Genomic DNA, 27,122 nt, shown 5'->3' with positions numbered 1-27,122 from the left:
TATTATGGGTGTCACTATGGATGTTTTTTCTTTCAGCTCTTCTTCACAGGAGTGAAGCAGAAACTTATGCACATACTGTTTATTCTGATTTACGCTGCCCTGATAGCAAACTCACACATTCTCCACTCAGAAGATATTTTGTTTCCTATGGGGTTTATTTAGCCTACATAGATTTCAGAGAATGAAAAGAAAAAAGGCATAACATCTGTGTTACTTTCCTTATCCTTTCAGTGACCAGTGACTCATCTGTATGATGAACAAAAATTTTGGGCCATGTTTCAAGGGCAAAGTTGAAACATTAATGAAACCTTTTTCCCTCTGTGCTACTGATTTTACATCTGGACTCTGAACAGCTGTTGGACTAGAAGATTAAACAATATGTTGTGATGGGCAAGTTATCGTCACCACATCCACCTAACGTCAGATTTTTGGTGACTCTCAGTAGTTTCTCCAAAATCCCTACACTTTGGTTGGTGCCAAAGGTACTACAGACCTGGAGGTTATGTTGAACAGAACACACTAGTAAGAGTGGGGTTCCAGCTGTATTAATTTAGATGGAATATGGGGATCAGAGGTATTAACATAACCAAGTCACTGTCCAACATTAAACAACTTTAAACAAGGTTCAGGATTTGGTACACAGAGACCTCAGCCTGCTTAGTACCATGGCAAGCAAAGTATTAGAAATCCTTTCAACCTTTTATGAAAGATACAAAAAAGGAAGGAAAAGCAGTTAAAGCATTTGAATGTAAAGCATTGAATAAAGTTTTCATTTTAGCAACTTTCTTTGCTCCCTCTCCCTTTAGCTGGGGAGCATTTTTAGAAGGGAAAATTCTCTTGTCAGTCTCTTAGATAGCATTACAGATAACCATACTTTGGGAGACAAGAGAAGTTTGTAGAGATAGTTTGTAGCGAGCTGTTGTTAAAGTCTGATCTGTTTCATAGAAGACAAAAGACAAACACTTGCAAAAGGAGAGAGAAAAAACCCGGAAAGATAGAAATGCAGCTTCTGTCTCTGGTGTTGTCTCCCACGTGCAACCTCACTGTTGGAAAAAAGAGACGGATTGGAAAGAGAAGAAATAAAGTAGGAAAGAAAAAAGGGGAGGCACAAGAAAGAGACAAGTCTCACATTCAAAGTGATATCTAGGATTTAGCCAAAGCCATTGGAGGCAGTGATGTCGCCAGGCTCCCCACTCTCTGGCCCAGTCTGGCAGGACAATTTTCTGAATCAGGATGACAAAGATTTGGGGCCCCAGAGACAGTAGAGTAGCAGCCATGATGGCGAAGCTCATTCCAATAGCCACATTTTTCCACCCAGTCTCTTTCTTTAAGGACCCACAATTTTGGTTCACTGATGTGACTCACACACAGTTCTTGTTTACCAGGCATGATCTTAACACAGTCCTTCAGTTATATCAGTAGGACTTTTTGTTGGGACTAATTCAGTCTGTCTCGCTTTTGTAGTTTTCTCATCAATGTTTGTTGTTATAGATTATTGTGACATCTTATGAATTTACATTCACTTCTTACAGCTGAGCTCATAATTAGGGTAAATTTGTAGGCACAATTATTGCAACATCCCATCTAAGCATGTCATGAGACAATATTTCTTAACTTCTTTAAAATGGAGACCGACAGAGAAGTAGAGGAGACATTTCATGTTGTATTTTCTAATGGCAATAAGAAACCTTGGGTTTATGAGCACGTGCAACAGATCAATGTGGTGCAGAAACCACACACATGCCCAACTGTAGTATTAGCAGACGTAGCCTAGTTTTTCATCTCCAAAACTATTAAGTATCTCTGTCACTTGGCCTAGATGAACTCTCTCTTAGCAGATAGTAGAGGGTCCCTTATCTTCTTTGGAAGCCAGTTACTTAAAGGCAACAGGAAACACACCACAGTATATTGCACAGGATTCAGTCATAAAGGTAATTTCATGTTTTCCAAAATCCCTTTGCAGACAGTTACGTTCCTACTCCTTTCATAAGATTCAGAAACTTTTTCCCAGGCTCCAAAACCAAATCCTTATAGATTACTTAACTAGAACATCTTGGATAAGCACAAATATTTTTGATATTACTTGTATGAAAGATTGTTTCCAATGGAGTTTATTTCCACTTACATAAAAAAACATAGCAGGTGCTTCAGATGAGTCAGAAGTGGAACACATTAAGCCAACATCTGGAACATGAGTTTCATTTTATATTCCCAAAGATGAGTGAAGATTATGGAAAAAGAATAAAGTCAGCAACCTGGAGGTGGAGGGTATCTTTTTGCAACTTTTTAAACACCTATTCTTTTCTGTTGCAGAGACAGACAGTCTTCTTCATACTGTAATACAAAAGTAGGGCTGCTGGACCTAAAACTGTCTCCTAATAATCCACAGAAGCCGAAGGTTTGAACTAAAGCCACTGTTCACCTCAGTGACATGCTAACTTCAATAATCTATTTCTTTGTGCAGAAAAACTCTCCCTTCATTCATCCATTTTTAAAAATCGGACATTTCCTAACATAGTGTAGGCTGGAGAAACTGGGGTCTGCACTGTCACAATAGCATTACTTAGTTCTTCATCTTCCAGTTTCCCATCCCACATACCAGTGACCCTTTCCCATAAACCAAGATATATTTGCCTTAAAGTTAATGGTGAAGGATTTTTGATAAAGGATTTTCCTCTATTTTTGATCAGGGTAGAAATTGCTCTATAACAGACTGTCAGAGAGCTGGGCAACAGCAACTCTACAGCACTCTGATCACTGTATCACCAATTAAATCACCCATAGTAAGCTGGGCAGGCAAAGATAGATTGGAATGGCCTGGAGAGAGTTAAAGTGCTTAAATTATCCCATTAGCCCAGGGAGTAGAAGAAGAAACAGAAAAGAAGTAGAAAGAGGGAGGGCAGGGCAGGCAACTTTGAGAGCCAGGGCCAAGATAGATCTCAGAGGGAGAGACTTCCCTCTCCTCTCTTCTCCTCAGGCTAAATGGCTGAGGAATTATATACTATTCTATATAAGGTGCTGCACAACATTGTAAAGTTGGGAGGGGGGAGGATTGTAAATACTGCACGTGTTGTTTACTAGCGGAGAGTCTCCAAGTGGTCTGGGTGTACAGAGGAAGACAGGAGCAAAGAGAGAGCCTTGTTACATAGACCTTTTCTCTTTCACTCTCCTACCCACGAATCTAAAACAATTTCTAATGTCTCAACATCCTTTTTAAAAGTGTGGACACCAGAACTGGACAAAGTATTTCAGTAAAGATCTCATTAATGCAATATGCAGAAGAAACATCACCTCCTTCCTCTTACTCAATATTACCCTGATCATACATCCTAGGATTGCATTTACTTTCTTTGCCTCTGCACTGGACTGGGGGCTTATGTTCTGTTGGTTTCGCACTACAACTCTTAAGCCCTTTTGAGATTCATTATTTGCCAAGATACTGTCCCCATCCTGTAAGTGTGACCTACATTCATTGTCCCTAGATGTATGAACTTGCTTCTGGCTGCATTAAAACTTCCATTACTCAAATCAACCCAGTTCACAAAGTGATTCAGATTGCTCTGTGGAAGTGACCTGTCCTTACCATTATTTACTACATCTCTATCTCGATATAACGCTATCCTCGGGAGCCAAAAAAATCTTACCGCATTATCGGCGAAACCGCATTATAGCGAACTTGATTTGATAAGCCGGAGCACGCATCCCCCCTTCTCCCCCCGGAGCGCTGCTTTATCATGTTATATCCGAATTTGTGCTATATCAGGGTAGAAGTGTACTTCATCAAAGTTACTGTCTCTTGCAAACTAGCAATGATTTTGTGTTTTCCTCCATATTGTTGAAAAGAATATTGAAGAACATTGGGCCATCCAGTGGGATGCCACAACAAACACTGCTGCTGGACAACAATTCCTCATTTACAGTTACTTTTTGAGACATATCAGTTAGTCATGTGCTACATTGATTCTGAATAGTGCTGTTTTCGTAATCAGATTATTGTGTAGTGCAAAATCTTACAGAAGACTAAGAATGATGTAGTTCCTTTATGAACCAAACTTGTAATCTTATCAAAACACAATATCAAGTTCAACCAGACCTATTTTCTAAAGCCATGTCAATTGGCATTAATTATTATACCATTCTTTAATTATTTACTAATTACATCCCGAATTAGCCTTTCCATGATTTTGCCTGGAATCAACATTAGGCTAACCAGCCTGAAGTTACCCAGGTCATTCCATTGAGCTTTTGTTAACTATTAGGACACTAGAAACTTTTTTCTCCCCTCAGTCCTCTGGAACATCTCCCTGTATTTTAAGATTTCTTGGACAGCGTTCTAAAAAATTCTTGTCAGTGTCAGAGCAAATAGGCAATAAATACCATAAGCTAGTCAAGGTTCTGCAGCTCAGACAGTGCATATGCACAAAGTTACTTTCGGTAGATTTGGCAAGAGAAGGTTAACATATAAACGTTGTACCCAACCAATACATATTTTGTAGTAGCTTAATTTGCTTATAAATGATACCTTAGGCAAAACCCATGCAGGTTTTAAGTGCCATAATCTGTTTAACAGCTGTTTCCTTGAGAGATTTAAGGCCCAAATGGCTTCTTCCTCCTTCCCTCCCAATTATAATATTTATGCTCATTTAGTCTGGGAACAGAAACAACAATAGCTTGAATTTTCTAGAGTAAAATTTTCACAGCAAACTATTCTAAAGCAAGTCACACTGTTAAAAAAATTGCAAAATGTTGCTGAAAACTTTTGAAAAATTAATGCATTTGAGGAAATCATGATCTCCTTATGGAACCTGTGTAAGCAAAAGAAATTCCGAATTTATGGAGAACATTATTCATGGGAAATTATTCATAAACTTCTATCATTCTTCCAGATGAGGATGTAGAAGACTTTCTTCAAAGCTCATCAATGCTTCTTAACTTGATTGAAAGAGTGTACTGTTGAATGGCAAAGATCCAAGCTAGGTTTGGACCTGGCAGTCTTAATTTCTTATTATTCTTTTTTTTCCAAATGAGAGGTTCATCGCTCACAATTTAGGGAGCAAAAGGCCCCAAAATGAACAAAACTCAACCAGGGCTCCCACAAAAATTATATTTAACAGCAAACTTTGGTTTAAAAACAACTCTTTCTCAATTTGAACTATACTTTCTGAAGACAAATGGTCCCTTTATCAATATTTCTTTTAAGAAAGTGTTCAGTATCTTCGTGGTTGCATACATGCAGCGCATTGCTGCAACTGGGTAACTCCTTAAAAAAAAAAAAAGTAACTTTAGCTACATACAAACAGCAAGGATCTAAGTTAGGGTAAAGCCTTGCAGCCTGAACTTAGCTTTCCGTAACCAAAGTTTGTCAAATCATTCCTCATTTTTAGTTATATATTTTAATGTCATTTTGTTTTTAAAGGTCACAATAATTATTATAAATAGTAGTATTAGCACAACATTTTTCATCTTCCTTATACCCATTACTCCTTCCTTATACCCAATTACTCAGTATCCAAGTTAAATATTAAAGTCTGAAACAAGCATTTATTCAGGTTGGCTTCCCTTCTGCTATCTCCACCCACTTCTTTTATTTAAACTGGGTAGATCTGTATAACAAATAGATTTTAAGAGATCCATTACATGACCATCTAAATGGCACAAGATCAGCCAAAGTTAAATTGCAGCACGTAAAGAAAAAACACACATGAAGGCTGATCTTTGCTTCTTTTGTAATACTTGACACTAACCTGTCACAAACTGACCCAATAAGCTTTCATACCAAGCAGGCAGGTCACATATGATAAAAGGTTTTCATGTCTGTAATGGTAAATAAGCTCACTTACAGAATGCTGACCTTGGTCAGCTTTTTAGCTAACTATATTCAGAGTTCAGACAACTCAAAACAAATTTCCCAAGCACTCTGCTGTCTCGCAGCAAGAATCAAAAAGGGCAAAACCGCAATCAAAGTGGCAGTTGAGGTCCTCAGCAGGGGTTTGCTCAAGGCCCATACAGAGAGATGAACAGAAGTCTCAGCAGGTGTTACAGGTCTCATGCAGATAGGAGGAGCAGACCTGGGGAAAGCCAAGGATAAACACTAAGCACTGTCAGAAAAGACAGGCCACAACCAAAGCAGCACAGCAGTCTGAGACAAACAAGAGACAAGCTGAAGAGAAGCCAGCTGAGCAAAAGTAAAATAATGATAATAATAATTAAATTAAATAGAGATATGGTGTACATTTACAGAGCAGTGTACAAGAGGTAACAGCATAAACCCTGTTATCTATGTGAACAAACTCCTCTGCAGCTGCTGTGCAAACCACCTTGAAAATATTCAATATTCCTAAGCAAAATACTGAACTAAAATTTTAAAAATACAAATGGGCCACATACACAGCACAGTTCTCCCTAGTTTGGGGAAAAAATATAAAAATGCAAAACATGAGAAGACACATGATAATATAAGCATTTTAAAGCTAACAAAAGTCATTTCTCTTCTTCAGGAAAATTAAAAAGCTACCTGAAACAAACAGGCATATAACCTTCGCAACAAAAGAAAGCTTTCACGAGGGCCCAGAATATGAGCTCTTGAAACACATAATCTGATAAGGAAAATGATCCAATTTTTAAATATTGCCAGTTTAAAGTAGATAAGGATACCTTGGAAGCTGCAGTATGCCCTCCCTCTGTTTATCCTACTACCAGTACTTAGAGCTACCAAAGCTACTGCAATTGGTAGGCCCTGATCTGTAATAGGTTAGTCTGAGCCAGCTGGCCTAGCAATGGCTCCAGAATTTTCCTCTGCCATAGGATATCATGATTGGAAGAGACTTCAAGAAGCCATCTAGTCCAACTCCCTGCTCAAAGCAGGACTAATTCCCAGACAGATTTTTGCCCCAGGTCCCTAAATGGTCCCCTTTAAGGATTGAATTTACAACCCTGGGTTTAGCAGGCCAATACGCAAACCACTGAGCTATCCCTCCCCTCCTCATTCTAGAATCTAGATCAGTGTTTCTCAAACTGAAGTCACTGCTGGTGTAGGGAAAACCCCTGGCGGGCCGGGTGGGTTTTTGTTACCTGCTGCGTCTGCAGGTCCAGCTGATCACGGCTCTCACTGACTGCGATTCGCCGCTGCAGGCCAATGGGAGCTGCTGGAAGCGGCAAACCGTGGCCAATAGGAACCATGATTGGCCGGACCTGCGGATAGGGTAGCCCAGCCCACCAGGGGTTTTCCCTACACAAGCCGCGACCCCAGTTTGAGAAACATTGATCTAGAGGGAGTCCTGCCGGGTTGTATACAGCACACCTCTCCCTCCAGCGTATCCTCTCTCCTCCCCTTGGTATTCTGTCATGAATAGAGGGGGACCTGGGTCCCAACCCAGGGTCCTGAAGAGGAGTTCCAGTGTCCACCCCACTTGTTGGTCCACCCCAAATTGCACACCCCTGTAGATCACTTCCTAATGGGCTGTGGCTCTTCTGTTTGGGGCACAGTCACAGGCTCAGCAATATCAGTGTAGTCTGCTGGGGGACAATGTCCTCTGCTTCAGGGCCTCTCTTGGGTTCCCAGGTCAAAAGGTGTGTGTTAGAGTTACCACTTTTGAAAGGAAAAAAAAAAAAAAAAAAAAAAGCGCCCCCCCCCCCCCAAGGCAAGCCTGCTGCAACTTAACCACAAGTCAACTCCACAACTCCCCTCCCCCCTCAACAGCCAGTTATAGTATCTAGAGAGAGAACACATCTAGATAAGACTGATAACTCTATTTTTTATTTTTACACTGTGATCCTATTAATCCAAACTGTCTTGTTTGTGTGCATCATCATTGAGATTATTTTTCCCAAACTGCATTGAGTTTATATTTTACCTATACACCTGAATGTGAACGTTCTGGAACTTTATACATAAAACAAATCCATTGAATCTATTTCTTGAATTTGTATTTACCATTTCATTTTGCCATTTCCAGCCATTTCTTATTTTTAATGGCAGCATCGTAGAATTCCAGACAGAAATAGCAGAGGTTGCGTCTAATGCAAAGCTCATTTTTAACCACTTCAACACTGAGGTGATTCCACTCATCAGTCCAAAGGTTTGGTAGTGGGCAGACAGCTATTGTATTTTCAACAGTTTTGATCTGTCATCACTTAAACTGAGGAAGTGGGAACACTGCAGCATCTGTAGCTGGATACTAACTTTTAACATTAGATATCCCAGTGTATTGTGCTGATAATGCAAATCTTTGGACCCAGGTAAAAATAAAAACCTGGCAGATTAATTTATTTTTCTGGCAACTGGCAAATCCATATAAAAAAAGCCAGGCTGGTCAAATACCAGCCAGGTGGTAACCCTAGTGTGTGCGAGGTGGGAGAGAATATGGATCACAGTTTCCAGAGTGGCTGTGCCAATGCTGTATTCACTTTTCCCACTATAACACCTGATCTATAACACCACTCCCCTGTCCCTGGGCTACCAAAACCATTTTAAAAACCATTCCTCCACCTGCTGAGGGGCAGGCCTCCCTGACCTAGTACTGCTCCCCATGCCTTGCCGTGATTTAGCATAATGTCTGTAAACCCCTTCATACACTCTTCCCCTCAGCTCTGGATCCGCCAGGTGGACTTGTGTTGACAGACCACCACATCCTGTGAAAAGAGATCTCTGCCAACTCCAGGTAGCACTTTAAAGCAGTACATTTGCAGAGATGTACACCACCGTAGGATTTCTGAGTTGTGGTTCTTTATAGACTGTTGCCATTGTAGGGCTGTACGATCGATCACCAGCTGGAATGGGTGACCCCACAGGCATACCTACAATCCACTTTAGCACGAGGTCCTCCTTCTCCATCACCAAATAGGCAACTTCCTGGAGAGGAGAAGGGAAAGACAACTTCCTGCTAAAATAAAGGATAGGATGTTCCACCTTTTCCCCCACTCCTTGTGACAGTAAGGGCAACGTCAGATGTATTTGCAAAATGCAAGGTTTTGAGAACTTGTGGTGAAACCAGACAGGTTCCGGGTCAGTCATTTTAATACCTGGAAGGCTTTGCCGTTGCTTGAGTTCAGTAGATTTTTCTTAATGAGGTAATCTTCCTTGGAGATTGTTAAGAGGGCCCAAACTGTGGCAAAGTAGGAGATGAACTACCTATGGTATTCCGCTAGCCTCAGGAGCGACATACTTGTTTCTTTCTAAAAGGGATTGGGTATTCTGACAAGGCCTTCACCTTTCCCAATGGGAGTAACCACCTCCCACCTTCACCACCAATAGGAGTAACACCCTCTGCCCACAATATATCCCAGGAAGTTTAATCTATGGTTGGCCAATTGACATTTAGTAGAGTTGGCTGTCAGACTGGCTTCCTGGAGCGCCTGTAAGATAAGTGTGAGGTGCTTCCTGTGATCGTTCCAGGTCTTGCTATAAATGGGTCTCTTCCCATTGTGTCCACAGACTCCCCACTTTCTTCCTCCAGGGCCTTCCTAGGGCATACTTCTATCAATTCCCCAAAACTGTCAGTCCTGACTAATTATAAAAGGGCAGGCTAGATTCGTGGTCACCCCCACACGGGCCATGTCTGTGTGGTTCTGAATTGTTAACTATACCCACCTTGTGAGATATGAGGCATATATCCCCCAGAATGCACAGTGGAAATGTGGCATCTAATGGCTCTCCCTTGATGCCAGCCTGGTATCCTCTTGACCATCATCTGATTACACTCAGTCTATTAAGCCTTGGAACTGATCCCATTAACTTGCACTGGACCACCATTTTTTCTGTTCTCTTCTTACGGGCGCTAGATTCTGCCACACAGACCTACCCATATTTGCAATCCATACTTGGGAAAACCTGTCAGAAACTGCCTAGCTGCCCACACACAAAGCAGTTACCTGAGAGTGGAAGGGTCTTGGCTGCTTATGCTCTCAGATTCAACAGTGTTCCTGTGAAGGAGCCTCTTACCAGGCTGGAACCTCCTTCCTTACTCATCCCTCCAGGAGCATTAACTCCTGAAGGCGCTCTGCTCAGCTGGTCTTCCTCCCCTTGGATAGGGAGGTTTCTTTCACACCACCCCTCCTTGCCCTTCCTCCAGTCACCTGAGTTGCTTATGGCTGGGCTGTGTACCCCTCCCTGCAGTGTTTCTTGGACAGGCCCAATGATCAGTATATAGCTCTTAATCAGTGTCACTGCTTCTCACAGTCTCTGGTCAGTGTCTGGATACTCATTCATACACTCCGAGCAGGATAACGTAGAGGAACTGTTCTAACATGATCTTCTCAGCCATTTGTACTCCCATTCTTTCATCAGACCAGACTCACCACCAACAGTGATCCTTTAAAGTCTGGGCTACCACCGTGGGTCAAGCTCCACCCACAAATTTCTCTGCCTGCAACCTTCCTATAACATCACTACTGTAACTATAACAATTGCTTCGACTGAAAAGCAATAGAAAATATTTTTAGTTATTGTCAGTATAATAAATGTCTTGCATCCTATCTATTCCATTTCTTTTTTCCCTTCACTCTTCTGCACATGGTTCTCTGCTGCCTGGTCGCCTGACATCACCCTACATATCCTTTCTTGCTACTTGATTCTCTTCTCCCTTGCTCCCCTGTACATGCTGATCTGCTCTCTGTTCCTCTTCACCACCTATTCCCTGGCAATGATGCAGCTGGGCAGTAATTCCAAGCTCTCCTGGACACTGTTCCTTCCTAGTCTACTCAATGAATACTGATGTCTCCTTTACCTATGTAGCGAAAGGCCTTTAGAGGCAGTGGCTATACTCCCACCTAGTTACTCATTTCAAGTTGTTTATACAGGCCTCAAAGTGTGTGTTTGTAAAGAACAACCTATCCACATATAGTAGTAGCTGAAAACAATTAAGAGAGTCAGTGCTCCCAAGCAAGAGTTCTGCACAGCTCAATCTGGGAATATCAGTATAAAGAACACTAAATACAATGTTAAATGCAGTACTACTCATCCACAAAAAGATTAGCAGAGGACCATACAGAATGGGCTACAACTGAGATGCTACTTTAAGAAGAAGAAATACAATGCTGCCAACAATCTGCACAAAAGACTTTCTTTGAATCAACATAAGAAAAGTTAACAGAGAAGTTACCATTTTTAGTTCCAATGTGGCTATTTCAATTAGTAAAAGCAAGTGTGTATTCATGCTTTTGGAAAAAATGAGCCAATCTAGCATGCAATGGTCACCACTGTGACATCCCACCTAATCACCACCCTCTTCAGCTAGGTAAGTTACTATATTTCCAACAAAAAAGCTTTAGTTCTGACCTGTAGCTCAAAAATTACATTTTCAAGAGATACAAAGTATTGTCTTACCCTTTGAGAGTTTCTACTGTGTTTGCAGCGGATGCAGGGGTGGCTCCAGGCCCCAGCATGCCAAGTGTGTGCTTGGGGCGGTAAGCCGCGGGAGGCGCTCTGCCGGTCGCCAGGAGGGCAGCAGGCAGGGTGCCTTCGACGGCATGCCTGCGGAGGGTCTGCTGGTCCCGCAGCTCCAGTGGACCTCCCACAAGCACGCCTGCAGGAGGTCCACTGGATCCGCAGGACCAGCAGAGCGCCCCCCCACGGCATGCCGCCGTGCTTGGGGCGGCGAAATGTCTAGAGCCGACCCTGAGGGGATGGTATGGAGTAAAGCATGGTTTCTTCAGGGACAGCATGAATTAATAATGGATGCAAAGTAAGTACAGGAATAGTGAGTACATTTATGCCCTTAAGTCTGGATGTGAAAGTATTTCTAAATTGCATATTCTAACAAGCTGTCCCAAAGATACGTTATCTAATTCTTTAAAATAGCAAAATTTAAAGGTTTCTACTATTTCTACTGAACTGCATGGTCACATTGTGTTGAGCAGGCTGAATAGCAACTCCTAAAATCACAGGGACAGACTCTGGCCTATTGCAGTATCAGTGCATTCAGAGGTGGAATGGTTAGTGAAAAGGACTATGAGATGTTTTCCCCTTTGCTGGCACCAGGGCAGGATCTCAATTTAGCACTTCAGAGAGCGCCAGCAGTAGTGTCAAACTTCTCTATGAGAAGATGTGGTCTGTTGGGTAGAGTGAGGTGCGGGAAGGTGTTGGCTTTAGCTTTCTACTGGATATACTGAGGTCTGGAGCACATGCTAACAGGTGCTGCATGCTGCTTCTTTTCTAGTGATCAGTGAAGTATGCCCTGTAGTGGACACCTCCATCCCCTTCTTCCTTGACTGATGGACCTTGTTCTGGGTGAGTAGTCAATATGGGTCTTCACCCTTCTGTGCTGCTCCAAAGCACCATCATGTAAGTGTAAGGTTTTGTCCACAGATATTAGATTTGGTAGTGAACTGATGGACTACCTGGCATGAACAGATTAATGTACTCTGAAAGACATATTCAGCACATCATAAACCCAGTAGCCCAGCTATAATTGTCTCCTGCCTTTATATAAAAAGAATTCTTAAATAACACGGAGTGAGGGGAGAGTATACCACACCATCCAATTTCTTTCATCCTGTTGCTGTGGAAATATGGAATTTTACAAGGCTCAATCTATTGTGCTGTGATTTCTGTAAAACAATACTTTCCTCTTCCCCATGGCCCACGCCAATACCTTAGGATTTAAAATCTCCACTTAACTCCCACAAGAGAAACCCTGTCTCCAGTTCACTTCCTCCTTGGAAGTTGTACACCTTGTGAAAACTATTACTGTACTTTCATTAATAACTCATTTTCTGTCATTACTATTATTTAAATTATCTTTGCATTCTTCCCAGTGCATGGTTCATTCGGATTTTTATCTTCCTAAAGCTCACCGGGGCCTCTTCCTCTGCTCTTGGGGTTCCCTGGGCTCATCTCTCTGACTCATTTTTACTCCCTTTCAACGAACTCCAACCTTGATCCCTTTTTGAGTTTCCTCCATTTATCCTTGCTAATGTGATATTTTCCCCCCCTTTATATGAGCCCTTCTTATCAGCCACATCTGTCCTCTTCCCCCTGCCATTTCCACTCCTGCATATTATACCACTCCTGTGCCATCCCTGTCACTCATGCACACACTCTTTCTGCAGGCTAAGTAACTACAATTGATTAAACCAACATTTCCTGTATTAATGGTGTTGGCAAAGCCATCCTGATAGATGGTTTTAGTGATATGATACGTTCTGATGCTGCAAGGGCACATTTGACTGTGGGTTCTAATGAGTTTTTGACTGCAACGCCCACTCCATGTTCACAGTGATCTTGTTTGCTTTTTCCATGCCAGAAAAAGGTGTCATGCATCTTGTGTTAGCTAGTCTGATTTCAGAGAAAGCAGCTATGTTGATTCCAAGCTTCTCCAGCTCTCTGTCAAAGACAGCATAATTTCCTAGAGTCAATGACCTCCTTTAGATTGTCTGACATGCCCATGCACATTGTCCTCACATTCTAACAAGCAAGTTTGAAGAGGGCATCCATTGAACCTTCAGTGTGTATACCTAGGCAGAAATAAAACAAAGAAGAAGACTAACACTTGGAACCAGAGCTCTCCTCTCCATAGTACTGACTAGGCCCAAGATGTTTCGAAGGCAGCACAGTTGCAGGAGATGCCAGAGGGCATGGCTGAGTACCAGCCTCTTGATGTTTTCTCCATAAGGGATTTGGTTCAGGCTTTGTTCAACCAAGAACTAGTGGCAAGACAGCAGCACCAGATGGACGTTTTTGGACATTGCTTTTCATTCCAATAGGTAGCTGGCATACTCCCACGCATCGCCAAGCACTCAAATGCATGGCAGGTTGTACTGGATATGTGATACCAGTAGCCGGGCCTTATATGCTTGACCTGACAAACATTTCCTAACGTTACTTTTCTATGTAAACGATTGCTATCATTGTGACATGATTGTCAACTGCGCAGAAGAGAGAAGGGGGTGTTCACAAGACAATATCTTTGTTAGGAAAGATATGGTTCACAATATGAAAAGGTTTTAGAAACTATGCTCAAAATTTGTGCACCCCACTGCTAGGTGTATAAATGTACAATGTTAGTTACAGCACTGAGGAATGTGAACCTATATAATTGTATGTTTTACTATATTTGTTACTTTGAATATAGTTAAAGTAGATTGAACATGCATTTGATTAATCATAAGCAAACTAGCCTTCTATAAGAAGTTACGAAAGAGTAACATTTTCATAACTGCCTTCAGAGCTGGGCAGCTCAAAAGCAGCGGCTGCGGGATGGGCACCCAGCTCTGAAGGCACAGCAGAGGTTGTTGGCCTGGTGCTCAGCTCTGAAGGCAGTGCCACTGCCAGCCGCAGTGCTGAAATTGCTTTCCTTGCTACCCTTGCTTCTCCACTGCTGCTGGCTGGGGTGCTGCTTTCAGAGCTGAGTGCCCGGCCAGCAGCCACCACTCTCAGCTCTGCCTTCACACAGCAGGGGAGCATGATCAAATAAAGTTGAGAACCACTGCTCTCGATAAATGTTCTTTTCTGAAGTGGTGATTTATTCCCTGTGCATTATTTCAGATGACCAGTACCAGTGTGTCCACTTGCGGGTTTAATCAACAAAATGAGTGATGAGAGGGCAAGATGAATATTTCCTGCATAATAAGGACTTAATACAAACATCATCAACAGTGTCCAGAACTCCACCTCTACTTCCAGCAGAATAAACTATTCAAGTGCTGAAAAAGTTGCCAGCAGGTTTATCCTATTTTTTGACAAAGATGCAGAAGTGTCCACTATAGGATCACAATGCAGAATAAACCAAGTTATGGAAGAGAAAAGAAACATTTTTCACAGATGTGTATTCACCACCTGATACCTCCATACAGTTTAATTACAACACAATAAAGCTATGCTGCATTCAAACTGAAAACAGGTGAACCTGAGCAACAATTTCAGCAGCTGTCTTAGATCATACTATACAGAGCCAATACAAATGTTCCCACCTCCAAAAACCATAGTATTAAGCACCAAATTAAACATGTCTAATTTCAGCTGTTGGATAATTCTGTATCTAGAGATTATACATGATAGTATTATACGTGACTATATAGGGAGTGTACTGTATTTTTAATTTACGGGACTTGAGTAAGAAATTACCTCAATTTATCAATGGTGACATGAAGTGAAGCAACAACTGTATCAAGCAGAATGACTCAAACAATGAAAACAGTAAAGTACCTGCTAACAGTTCTGCAGTAATTTTTATATATCATATAGATACGTTTTCACATATGAACAATTACTTTATATTTTAAGCCCTATCAGGTAGGACTTAGCTCATTAGTTTAAGCCCAAAGTAACTTGGGAGATCCCGACAACTAAGAGGAGTAAAAATTAGCCCTCTCTGCCCCCCTCCTTTTTTTAAAGAACACTCGAAGTCCACCGAATGGATCATACAGAAGGGTCCTCCTGCTTGCCCCCTGCTCCCCCTGGGGAGTAAACAATAGAGGAAGCAAAGGGCAAGCGGGAGGACACTTCTATTTGATCTGTTCAGTTGACTTGGGAGTGTTTAGGGGAAAAAAAAAAAAGGCTGACAGGACTTCCTTTACTACTGATTTCCCCAGGACAGACTGTACATAGCTGAGGCAGGATCTCTTTGGTGCTGCCCCACAGGCAGTGTTGCTCTGTGCCACCTCTGCACAGGATTGGATTGTGCAGTTTGCACAAAGGCCTAACTATACAGTGTCATTTCTAAGCATACACAGAACAGTATGTGTCATTATTGAAACTTTCCATGCTCTATGTGTTTACAGTGTATTCAGGGTCTATGTTGAACTACAAAGCAGCAAATCTACAGGGAATCCCCTGAAGTTTCATTTGGGCCAGGAAATGGGAGCACAATGACTGGAGGGAAAATAGGACTCAATTTAAACACACATCTGAAGGGTTTATTTTGCTTTGTAATTGATTTTGAAAAGAGAATTAAGTTACTGAGAAGTTGTGTCTGCACATAGGACTCTTGTTCAATACTTCAAAAGACATTTCAGGGCCTGAATTGCTGTTGTTTAGTGTTAAATTAAAAAAAAGTAATACTTCTGCCCATTTTATTTTGAAGATTTACAATTAGCTGTTGAAGACAGAATTGAGAGAAAGGATTTCCTGGTTATGTTCTCAGCTATGCCAATGACTTCCTGCAAACGTGGGTAGTTAAAAGAACAACTGCATGCACGTTGGGTTTTTTTTGCATATTAAATATCCACTAATTTGAGTGCCCAATTTGAGACACATTGAACCTGGTTTTCAGAGAGGATAAGTGCATTCACAATCTTAAATAGGTAAGTGGAGACTTAGGCCTGGTCCACACTACAGCGTTAAATCGATTTAACGCTGTACCCATCCACACTACAAGGCACTTAAAATCGATTTTAAGGGGTCTTAAAATCGATTTCTGTACTCCTGCTCAACGAGAGGAGTAACCCTAAAATCGATATTACTATATCGATTTAGGGTTAGTGTGGACGGAAATCGAAGTTATTGGTCCCATTCTTTTACTGAGCTACCCAGAGTGCACCGCTCCGGAAATCGATGGTAGCCTGGGACCATGGACGCACACCACCGAAGTAATGTGCCCTAGTGTGGACGCGTAAAATCGATTTTATAAAACCTGTTTTATAAAATCGATTTTATTAATTTCGATTTTACTCTGTAGTGTGGACGTGGCCTCAGGTGTTTAGCATCTCTGAAAAGCAACCTGGGGGTGTCAAACTGAACAAAAAATTGACACCCTCTATGTTTATAAGTGGTGAGTCAGTTTCTTCACTTGTATCAATGTGTTGACTTTCAAACAGTAGTAATTCTGGAATTATACAGCACAGGCAGAAGTAGAGCAAACTTCCTCATGTGCACTGTGAATGTGCCTCAACATTGACTCAGGGTTACCACCGCCAGGGATAAGAGAATCTAACCTCATTCCATCTTTGCTGAAGTTGTCAATAAAGGGTACTTGTTATTGTGCCAATATGACCGTGGCTTTTAGTCCCATGATTGACATTAAATCTTGAATTGGAATTTTAGTTCTACCTGCCTCTCTTAGCAGTCAGTTTTCCCCTGAACACCAGTCATGATTCATTTTTTGCCAGTAATGTGATTTACTTAAGTAGCAGTTACAGTCTTACAAATTCACACTGTACACTTTTCCCTACCCACCAACAGGAGCACCAGTTTTTAGGAATACTAAAACATCCTTTTAAGAGTCTGAATTTTCTAAACTCGGCAAATGTTCAGTCCATGTGAGCCACATAAAAAGACAATATGAAAAATGAGTATGAGGAAAATATTGGGTAGGGAGGTGAAGTGGATTTAAAATGAAATAAAGCAGTAGAGGGGTCTAGCAAAGCAAAAGACAGTGCATTTGGCAGTAAATTTGAAAAGAATGAGAGGGTAACCAGAGAATAGCAGCAGGTAGTTGAAAATATCATATGAAAATATCATATGAAAATAAATTCACAGTAACCAGAATGAGCCCCACAGTACCAGTATAAGTGACTCTACCCCTGAAGTAATTACACATGTTCACTCAAAAGGAAAGGCCACTGAAGTCAAAGGGAATCATTCCACAGCTGTAACAGGCTTTGGTTTAGGCCTGATATGTACATATTTTCTGATCCTCTTCTCCTTAATCCTCCTTATGCCTCCTCTCCTCCCATCCAGAATGAGAGTCTCCATGTCTCTGAACAAAATGACCCCCCAGTCCCTGTCCCCTACGATTCTGTGTTTTTACCTGTGTTCCCAGACTGCTTAAGCCTGTTCCAACTTCCTCCCCACAACAGTGCACGAAAGTCTGCTTCAACATCAATAAAACTAAGAGCTTCTAGCGTAGCTCCTGCTATAACAGGCAGAAAAGCTTTGAGTATATTAATACTAATGGAAAGGCAGTGAATTGAAAATGGGCTCAGGAACCTGGGGCCATTAGAGTAATTGTGGGCAGTGAAAAATAAACACAGCTAAACATAAGGAAAAAATTTACTTTTATTTATTTAAGCTGTGCATAGGGAAGAGAGGGTAAGAAGCAATTGTTCCATGCAAATTATTTACAGACTAAATATAGTGAGATGCATGATAAATAAATAAGTAAATCAAAATAAAACAATGGTCCAATTTTAACTTCTGATGTTCAGATCACACAGGAACTCAGGAAATCTGCTAACAGCACATTTTCAGCAACAAATCTTGCCCTGGGAAAATCTGCCATTACAGGAATTAAATGTTTACTAATCTCCCAAACCAATGCTTGTACACCATTTGTGGTGTATTTGTGAGGACATTGCCAATTTAGAATTGCAACTATTCAGTCTGAAATTATCATTCAGCTATGGTAGAGAAATGTTTGAAAGCAGGAAATCAACTATTACTTCAATTTCCTTCAAATACTTAATATTTTCCTTTGGGGAAGTAACTTGTGCTTTATCATAATTTTTTCTATTTGCTTCTCAAGCATGAGCCATGCTCTTCAATTATTTTTAGTTGATTGTGTAATTATGAGAGAAAATGGGTTTTGGTTAGTCTGTGTTTGATCTGGTGTGGGGGTTTTTTGTTTTTGTTTGTTTGTTTGTTTTTATAATAAGAATTTCATCTTACCTTCAGGAGAAGAACCAGGTTTTTGAGAATATGCAGAGCTTATTTTACTTTTCTTGCTGCTATCACTGTTGACGGACAAGCTGGACTGAATTTTTCTGTGCATTTTTTGTGAAACAGGAACTGAACATTTTCTGTTATCTGTAGCTACATGTTTGACCCCGTTGTGAATTCCATTTCCATTACTCAGACCTGCATGACCATTCTGTATCTTGCCAGTTTCTTCCTCGCTCTTTTCCAATGCTGAAGTATTTGGCTGAGGAAAGTGTTGAGGTTGTGCTTAAAACCAAAAAGAGAAAGAGTTAATATAATTGTCAACTGGTATCTGAAAAGACTAAGACCTGACTGGGGACATAGCTATTTATTGCCTTTATTCAGCGACCAGAGAGAAAGTGGAAAAGTAAGTAAATGAAAAAAAAAATTTCTAGACTAAAAATTATGGAGATTAGTGCAATTTAAACATTCATATAATGCCATAAATATATGACACTTACAAAGTCAAAAATAAGACATGGTCCTTACCCTGAACAGTTTACAATTCAGCATGCGTTAGAGGGAAACAGCAGGAAGAACAGAGAAGAAAGGAGAGAAGACCTGGGCAGATGGAAAGAAATGGGAAGAGAGGGAGAACAGGAAGCTGAAAAAAGGGAAGGAAGATACAGGAATGGAAAGAAAAGGTATTAGAATGTGGTAACAGTAAAAAGGATATTGGAAGATAATGGGGCAAATGAGACAGAAGAGGAAAGGAAGGAGAGCAGGGGAATGAATGAGAGTATACAAGCATGACAGTACAGAAGTGAAATAGGAGGAAGGCAGCTAGGCTGTTCGAAATATCCCAGATGACAAGGAAAGGGAGGATAGACAGACAGCAAAATTCTGAGCTGAAACCCGTGAAGGCCAATGTTTCTTGGGAAGGACTAAAGCACAGACTTTGGGGAGTGGGGCAGTTGGTTCAACTTACAGGCGCAGCATTTTCAAAAGCAATATGCCAACTGATCTGTCTGGCAACCAACAGCCCATGCTAAAAACCAGATCCTCCCAATTCAAAGTCACAATTTAAAAAATGTTTGTAATGGATCAATTCAAATTCTAACTGATACAAATTTAAACCTTCAAAAGAACAGTTGCCTAAACTGTGTCTAGGACAAACTAACACAAATTCACAATGCTCTGGTTAAGATTATTCAAATACTTGTTATAAAAGTCCTACTAATAGGATGTCTATCACCGATTAAAAATTCTCTCTGGTCTAAAACTTGACATACAATATCTCAAAGCAGCAGAAAATATTTGTGGACAATATCTATGCCAAGGATTTTTAAGTTTATATGTAAGGAAAAGAGCAGTTAGGGTTTTTAAATATGCTTTTTATGCTCCTAATTTTAAAAATGTTTGTGTTTTTAAATAGAAATATTAGTCCCTAGTGTGAACTAGTCACATTACCTTAAAAAATTGATACCTATGGAGTTTTAAAATGGGTGAAGTCATATTACAGTGACATAATGAGGTTTGATCATGTACAAAGCACCAGCTTGAGGCCACAAATGCACATACATGAGCACTGCAGAATCTAAAACACCTCTAAATTCCAATCTTGCATAACAAAGAGTGGACAGGTTCCTTTTATCTAATATAGGTCTTCTAGGTGCTTCCCCTATACTGACACTGACTCAGTCTTTTCCAGATTAAATCTCACTCAGGCACCAAATCAGCCATTTTGCATTTAATGAATCACAACATCAGATTTCTTATTAACATTTCATCTAATTGCAATTAGATTATACTAAAACATACAGATTGAAATCAGGGAATAATTTTAATGTGCCCCTGAACCAGATGATGTTTTCCTCCATAGTAATCCCAAATGAAGCTACTATAGATAAGTGAACATTGCTAGGGCGATTTAAAAAAAGAGGGGTAGTGGTTTACTTTCTCCCTTCTCTTTACAAATACATTTCCCATTTTTCAGAATGTTTCTGCCTATCTCCGACATATGCCTGCCTCACTATGCTGACTCAAGATCAAAGCTTCAATGATAGAAAACAGTGGAATTGTTCCTATTACTTAACTATCTCCCCTTTCTTGGTCCTTTAGATCATGACTTAAAAAATTTACCAGACACTAAAATACTACCTGGAGGTCTAACCCTACTAAGACTGAGCAGACCAAAAATTCAGAGGGTGACAGGTTCACATGCACACCGTGGAGAGCTCCAGGGACACTGCCAGGTGAGAAGATCAGCTCCCTGTCCTCTTTTCATTCAGGAGAGGAGCCACAAGGTTTTGTCCCCAGCTTGGAGTCTCCATTTTGTATCAGACTTCATTTAGTATATCTAATATATCTGAAACCCAATCACCCACACTGCTGTAAGGGAAAAGGTCTGCAGTGTTGTAGCCATGTTGGTTCAAGAATATTAGAAAGACAAGATGAGGTAGTACCTTTTTTCTGGACTATCTTCTGCTGGTGAGAGAGATAAGCTTTTGAGCTTACACAGAGCTCTTCTCCAGATAAGAGACAAGCAGCTTCTCTCTCTCTTTTCCCCCTCATCTCCAGAATCTGCCTGATGGTCGAGTTGGCAGGCCTTCATTACTGTACATGTTGCCTGCTTCCTGGTCGGTGCAGCAATGGAGAGAGAGTGGGGATGGAGACAAAGAAGGCTCTATTATTCTACCAATCACCCTGCCTTTGTTTATTGGTTACTTCTTCCTCTAATAGCTTTGCCAAGTGCATCAGCTTGAAACGGGCCTCATTCCTGACCATTTCACTGTTGCCTGCAGGTTTGGAATAAAAATACTGAAATTGACTCGTGTTTTGAAACTTGGAAGATCTAGGAACAACGGCACAAGCACTTAGGCTGTCTTCTCTACAGACTCTGGAGAGTCTTGTTATACACTCTGTTAACACTGAAAACTTGTCTCCGTAACTATAAAAAGGTCTAGAAACAATTTTTGGGGAAAGGAAAACTTGGAAAGAACCCATCTGAAACAGGATTAGACAGGGAATTACAAATATACTTTAGGGAACAATCTACATAAATTTCACCTACATAATAGTAAAACTGTACACATATATGGCTAAGTTCATCCAATGGTCTCAAACCACTATCCAATTATATTGGTTCTATTTTGAAAATGGGGAAACAGAAACACATGTTAAATGGCTTGCTCATGGTCCCACAGCAAACTATTAGCAAAGTAAGAAATAGAATTCCTACTTCTCAATTTCTAGTTGCTCTAACTAGAAGCATTATGTCCCAATAGTTCTTTTCCATCTCTAATGTATATAATTAGGAAAACTGAAGTGATCCTTTCCAGATCTCAGAGGAAACTAAACTTGCTTTGCCCACTCAAATTCTGCTGGTAAGTATTTTGCTTAGAATGCAATGCTACCAAGTGTTACAGCAGCACACCAATAGCCTAAGGTTGCTGAGGGAGTGGGCAACCTTCCTCAATAGATGAAAACAAGGGAAGAGGGTAAGAATTCTGTGTGTCTAGACACAAAATTACTAAAATTGACAGTTCTGACCTTTTCCAAGCTAGCTAAATTGGTGGTGGCTTACAATTGTTTGTGCATGTTTGGAGCTTTACTACAATACAATAACTTGACAAATTATCCAATCTTCAAAATTATGTCTGTTTCTGTCAATTTCTGGGTGAATGGGAAGTCTTGAGGTAACTAAGCTATACTCAGTTATTTGTTTTAGCTTTATTTTATTATTATTTTTACTAAGGTTTTTTTTTAATAATTCTGTTCTCAAAGTACCCTTACTTAAGCCTTTTAACATTAACATACAATTTTTTAGCTGACTGGCTTTACAGTATTCACATATGATATGTAGGTCAAATCTGAATAAAACCCCCAAATGTATTAGTTCTCAATTTAAATTTATTTTAACTTTATTGATAATTTTTCACCAGGGAGACTTGAATCTTATGGTTAAAATACACTTGAAACCAATTAGGAACCATAGGACTGCATTCCAGCATAAAGAACAAAAGCACTTGACAGTTCTAAGATTAAGCCACAATCATTTGGTTTAAAACAGAAATATTTTACCTTTTTTAAAAAAAAGGTTGTGTATATCTTAAAAAAAAAAACGTAATATGGGAAATGACACAATGCTTCTTAAAACACAGTGATACCCAGGGACCCTCACTCTCCCTTTAATGATCCACAGCTCTCATTCAGCTGTCTTTCTTTTTTCAAATCTTTACATATGTGACAGCTCTCAAAAGTAGACCATAGACCATCTGGCACTTTCAGAGGTGTAACTTGTGCAAATTCAGCTCTACTGGGAACACAATGCTATCTTCTGCCTGCGTTATAAAAGATACAATAGAATATAGAACTCATGAGTTGTTTTGAATTATTCATTTTTTGCCTGTATATTCAAGAAATTTTACAAACTCTGCATTTTGTACTACATAATCACATGCGTTAAAGGTACAAAGAAACTTTTTGACACCTCTTTTCTACAGAAAGATGGCATTTTGTTTGATATGTGAACATTCAGCGTCTGTTATATCATTCTAAACAGGCCGCATGCTACTACAAAAGACCTCATTTTATACTCTATGTATGAGCAAAAATTTTATTCTTGATATTCAGTAACTAATGCAATACACATTAAAATTTCAAATACCAGGTATATGAACATTCAGTATCTTAAAATCAGAATGGCACTGCACTGGTCACCTACTATATGTTAAAGGCATTGGGGCGGGGGGAGAAAGAGGAAAAAACATTTCCTTGCACAACACAGAAATATTGTAATTTTAATTATCCACAATGAATAGTTTCAAATGTCCTAAGAAATACTATGCTTTTTAGGTTAAAATGTTTTCAATGTATAGCAAAACCAGTAAATTTAGATCAATATTTTATACAGTGCTAACGCTAGTGAATTTTCAATAAGAATGATAAATACTGGATTAATGATTCAATAGAGTGAATCTCTTGATAGAAAACTTGTAGATAATGTAGCTAGGAATAACTGTACATGAATCTGCTGTCTGTGGAAAAGCAATAAAAAAGGCAATATATTGCTATAACATATAATCTATTAGTGTGTTTCACTGCTGCCCTGTCAGGAGGCTCTTTACAAAGTGGGCCTTAATACAGTAACTGTGTTATTTAACCAACTTTATATAATAATTTAATTGTAAAGTGAGTAAATGGTAACAAAGTATTCCAGTATTTGACCATTTACTATGCTTTTGATAATTTTGAAGTGATTATTTGCGTTCTTATTCAGATTTTGAATGCAAGCCAGTTGTCAAGGTCACAAAAAAAGCTTACTTGAATATACCTATAAACACATACCCCTATACACAAAGAATATGACTTTTGTAATGATTTGGATAGATTTAGAAAACTACAATATACATTTATTGTACCTGTGACTAAACCTTTATTCATCTAAAGAGAAAATATATGCAAACATAGTGAAATTCCCTTTTTTAGCATAAAAAGATCTGTGTAAAGACATTTGGGATTCTACACAAACTTTTTTACTAATATATACGTAGATTACACAAAATTCCTCAGAGCTGAAGGGAGTCAAATGACGTCAAACATCAGGGGAAAGAAAACCTGAGACCACGCATTAGCAGCCTAATTACGTTTCAAAACAACTCCAAGGCTGGCAACACAATGTGGAGTTTACCAAGCAGCCCATCTAAGGAAAAGTGTCCTCCAATTTATTAACTGAGTCATTGGATTATTATCCAGAAAGAAGATTCAACACTATGTGGTGGTTCAGGACATGGCACCACAATACTCATAAGAGCAACATTTTTTAAATACACCTCTACCCTGATATAACGCTGTCCTCGGGAGCCAAAAAAATCTTACCGCACTATAGGGGAAACTGCATTATATTGAACTTGCTTTGATCCGCCGGTGTGTAGCCCCGCCCCCCGGAGCGCTGCTTTACCGCGTTATATCCGAATTCGTGTTATATTGGGTCACGTTATATCGGGTATAGGTGTAATGTAAAAAAAAGTAATGTAGATACACTAAGAGATCTGATTTCTGCAATGTATTCTTTAAGAAAAAATGATGTCTTCTGGAGGGTACTGAGAAAATATGAAGGACTATTGCAATTCAAAAATGTACTTGTCACTTGTTTTTCTCCCTACTTTAAATGCAGCAAGTGGGGAAATCATCTTTTTGGAGACAGGAAGGTCCTGCTTTGGTCCACTAACATCAAAGGACTGGCTCTCCACTGCTTTGTATGGTAACTGTATACACCCACTGTGCACAGGCTGAAATGACAAAGACAAACAGCAAAGCAGTGAAAAGTCAGACCCCTAGTTTCTAGTCTACTCATCTTCATGACACAAATCTGGTCTTGAGAAAAAACACATTGCAACTAACCATGGATTATTAAAAAAAAAAATCCCACAACTGTAATTGTCTCTATTTAAAGTAAAACTAAGATGACTGTACAACTGCTTCTAAGAAAATCTTGATGTAAAAGGCAACATTCCAAATGACTGTTGCACAAAAGCTTATATTTTAAAAATTACAAATTGACTGTGTTCATACCTTCCATGAGCATATCATTTTAGTAAAGCTTGTAGGACTCAAAGACCTGAGTAGTTTCCCCTCCTTCTCCTTTTAAACTAAAATCCTTACTAGCCTCTACATGAATCTTCAAACTACATCAATAGGTAGCTCTGCATAGCTATCTAGAATATTAATATTCAGATTACAAGACGAACCCTTTGAGTCAACCTGTGAAGTGGCTTTTGTCAGCAATTATTTTTGAATATTTTCTAGGAAATAAATAGCATATATTGCACCTTCTGTATCAAAGAAAGCATACATTAACTAAATAATAAGGTACCATCAAGGTACAATCTATCTTTTAAAATCAATTTTTCACACTGAATTTTTTATACCATGCTGACTTTAAAAGGAAAACAAAGTACCAACTAACAGCATCAACCATTTTTTTTTAGAAATGTCTTCATGTTTTACAAGAAGCATCTTCAAAATGAATACAATATATTACTATGAAACAGGATTTCTTTGTAAAGAAAATACTTTAGTGAAATTGCTGGTAGAAGTTTTACAAGACCCACACTGAGAACAGTTTGTTAGAATGTGTCAGAAAACACATCCACAGAACACCAAACATAATAGGAGGGGAAAAATAAATTTTATAAACATCAGTTTTCAACCTGGGGAGAGAGAGACGAGCCTTTGGCAATTGTGTGCAAATCTGAGAGGTGAAAAGGTGTCACAAAGCTGTTCCCATCAGGCTGGATAAAATATTTAAAAAAATTATTTAAAAATCAAATTTTATTTACATTAAATACATTTTTCTTTTTAAAAATAAACCCACTTACAATTAAATCTGAAATTGACAACCTATGTTAAGACCTAAGCTCCTTATAATCTATTACAATAATTTAAAGTAAATATAAAAAACAGTATCAAGCAGTACAAGTACTTGCTGGGTACTTGAAATTTTAAAGAAAGTCAAACCATTGAACTGGTGGAAGTCACTGGCTAACCATCTGGAATCAGTCTGTTGAAGTGCTAAACTAGCTTTTGACAGAAGTATTCTCTTCTGTAGGTGCAGGGAGAACATTAACTGCAGTTCAGTTCATTCAGCTAGTTCAGTTCAATGACTAGCTTATTCAAAGTTGAGAAATCAACAGAGTTGGGGGGGAAGGGGGTGGGGAAAAGGCAGGAAATCTTGCTTTCCTCTTCCAATCTATGAATCAAAACTACGTGTGAGAGGATAAGATCTACTAAGTCTAAAGTCTGAATGGTCACCATGTCCATTAAATTCACTAACTAGAGATAATGTTTCCTTTGTTTAATAAATCAGGTTGTTTTATATGCAAAACATGTCTTCATAAAAACTTGATTTTCCCCTTATATATCTGGCACCTTTAAAGGTAGTTTCATTTCGCTTATACAAACAAATTTAAAATACTGTTTTGTGCATTTTAATTGAATTCAAAATTTCTATCCAAATGCAGTCTGACCCAAATCATGAGTAAAAAACAAAAAATTCTAGTAAATAAGAAATGTGCTAGTCACCATTTCCTAACAATAAAAACCATAAAAATTAAGAATCTGAATGTGTGTTAAGATATCGAATTTATTTAATCAATGTGTATTGATACAGGGCAATACCAGATTATACCAATCATTATCTTTCTTAAGAGCTATAACTAAAAAGTACAAATGTAAAACAGGACTAAAATTGACAATTTAAATCTAGGTTTCCTGGTTACCAATTTAAATCATGATTAAAATCAGTTATTTAAATTACTTTTATTTAAATTGATCCACCCTGGTTCCCATTCCATTTTGAACCTTTTGTGGAACTTCATTTCCTCACTCACTTGGAACCAGTTCTTCAGATGCCAGAGTTATTCTCAAATATGTGTATGCATGCCTATAGCACTTCCTCTGGAAGTACTGCAGGATCCTGCACCTCCTTTGAAGGGCAGCAGGAACTTGTTCAAATGATTCTTTGATATATCCAAAAGAAGGCAGTTATAAATTCCATGGAAAAGGTTGAGAATTACAAATTCATACAGTTGACCAGTATTCCCACTGA

At 39.4% G+C, this 27,122-nt stretch overlaps 1 protein-coding gene across 5 annotated transcripts in view; it reads right to left on the bottom strand.

Moving 5' to 3' along the window:
- MDFIC (MyoD family inhibitor domain containing) overlaps positions 1-27,122 on the bottom strand; it is a 75,826-nt gene that overhangs the window by 5,644 nt on the left and 43,060 nt on the right. For 2 of the 5 annotated variants that reach the window (XM_030549048.1, XM_030549049.1), the window contains one exon: positions 18,542-18,817. In XM_030549048.1, the coding sequence (XP_030404908.1) occupies positions 18,542-18,817 (276 nt within the window). Of the gene's footprint in view, positions 1-2,125; positions 5,261-5,850; positions 6,069-17,914; positions 18,149-18,541; positions 18,818-27,122 lie in introns of those variants that run through there. The other 3 variants (XM_030549051.1, XM_030549052.1, XM_030549050.1) reach the window with 3 other exon arrangements.

Source organism: Gopherus evgoodei, chromosome 1 (assembly GCF_007399415.2).
Source record: "Gopherus evgoodei ecotype Sinaloan lineage chromosome 1, rGopEvg1_v1.p, whole genome shotgun sequence".
Lineage (NCBI taxonomy): Eukaryota > Metazoa > Chordata > Testudines > Testudinidae > Gopherus > Gopherus evgoodei.
The sequence above is the reverse complement of the archived record's forward strand: the minus strand, read 5'-3'. Positions and strand labels throughout refer to the sequence as shown.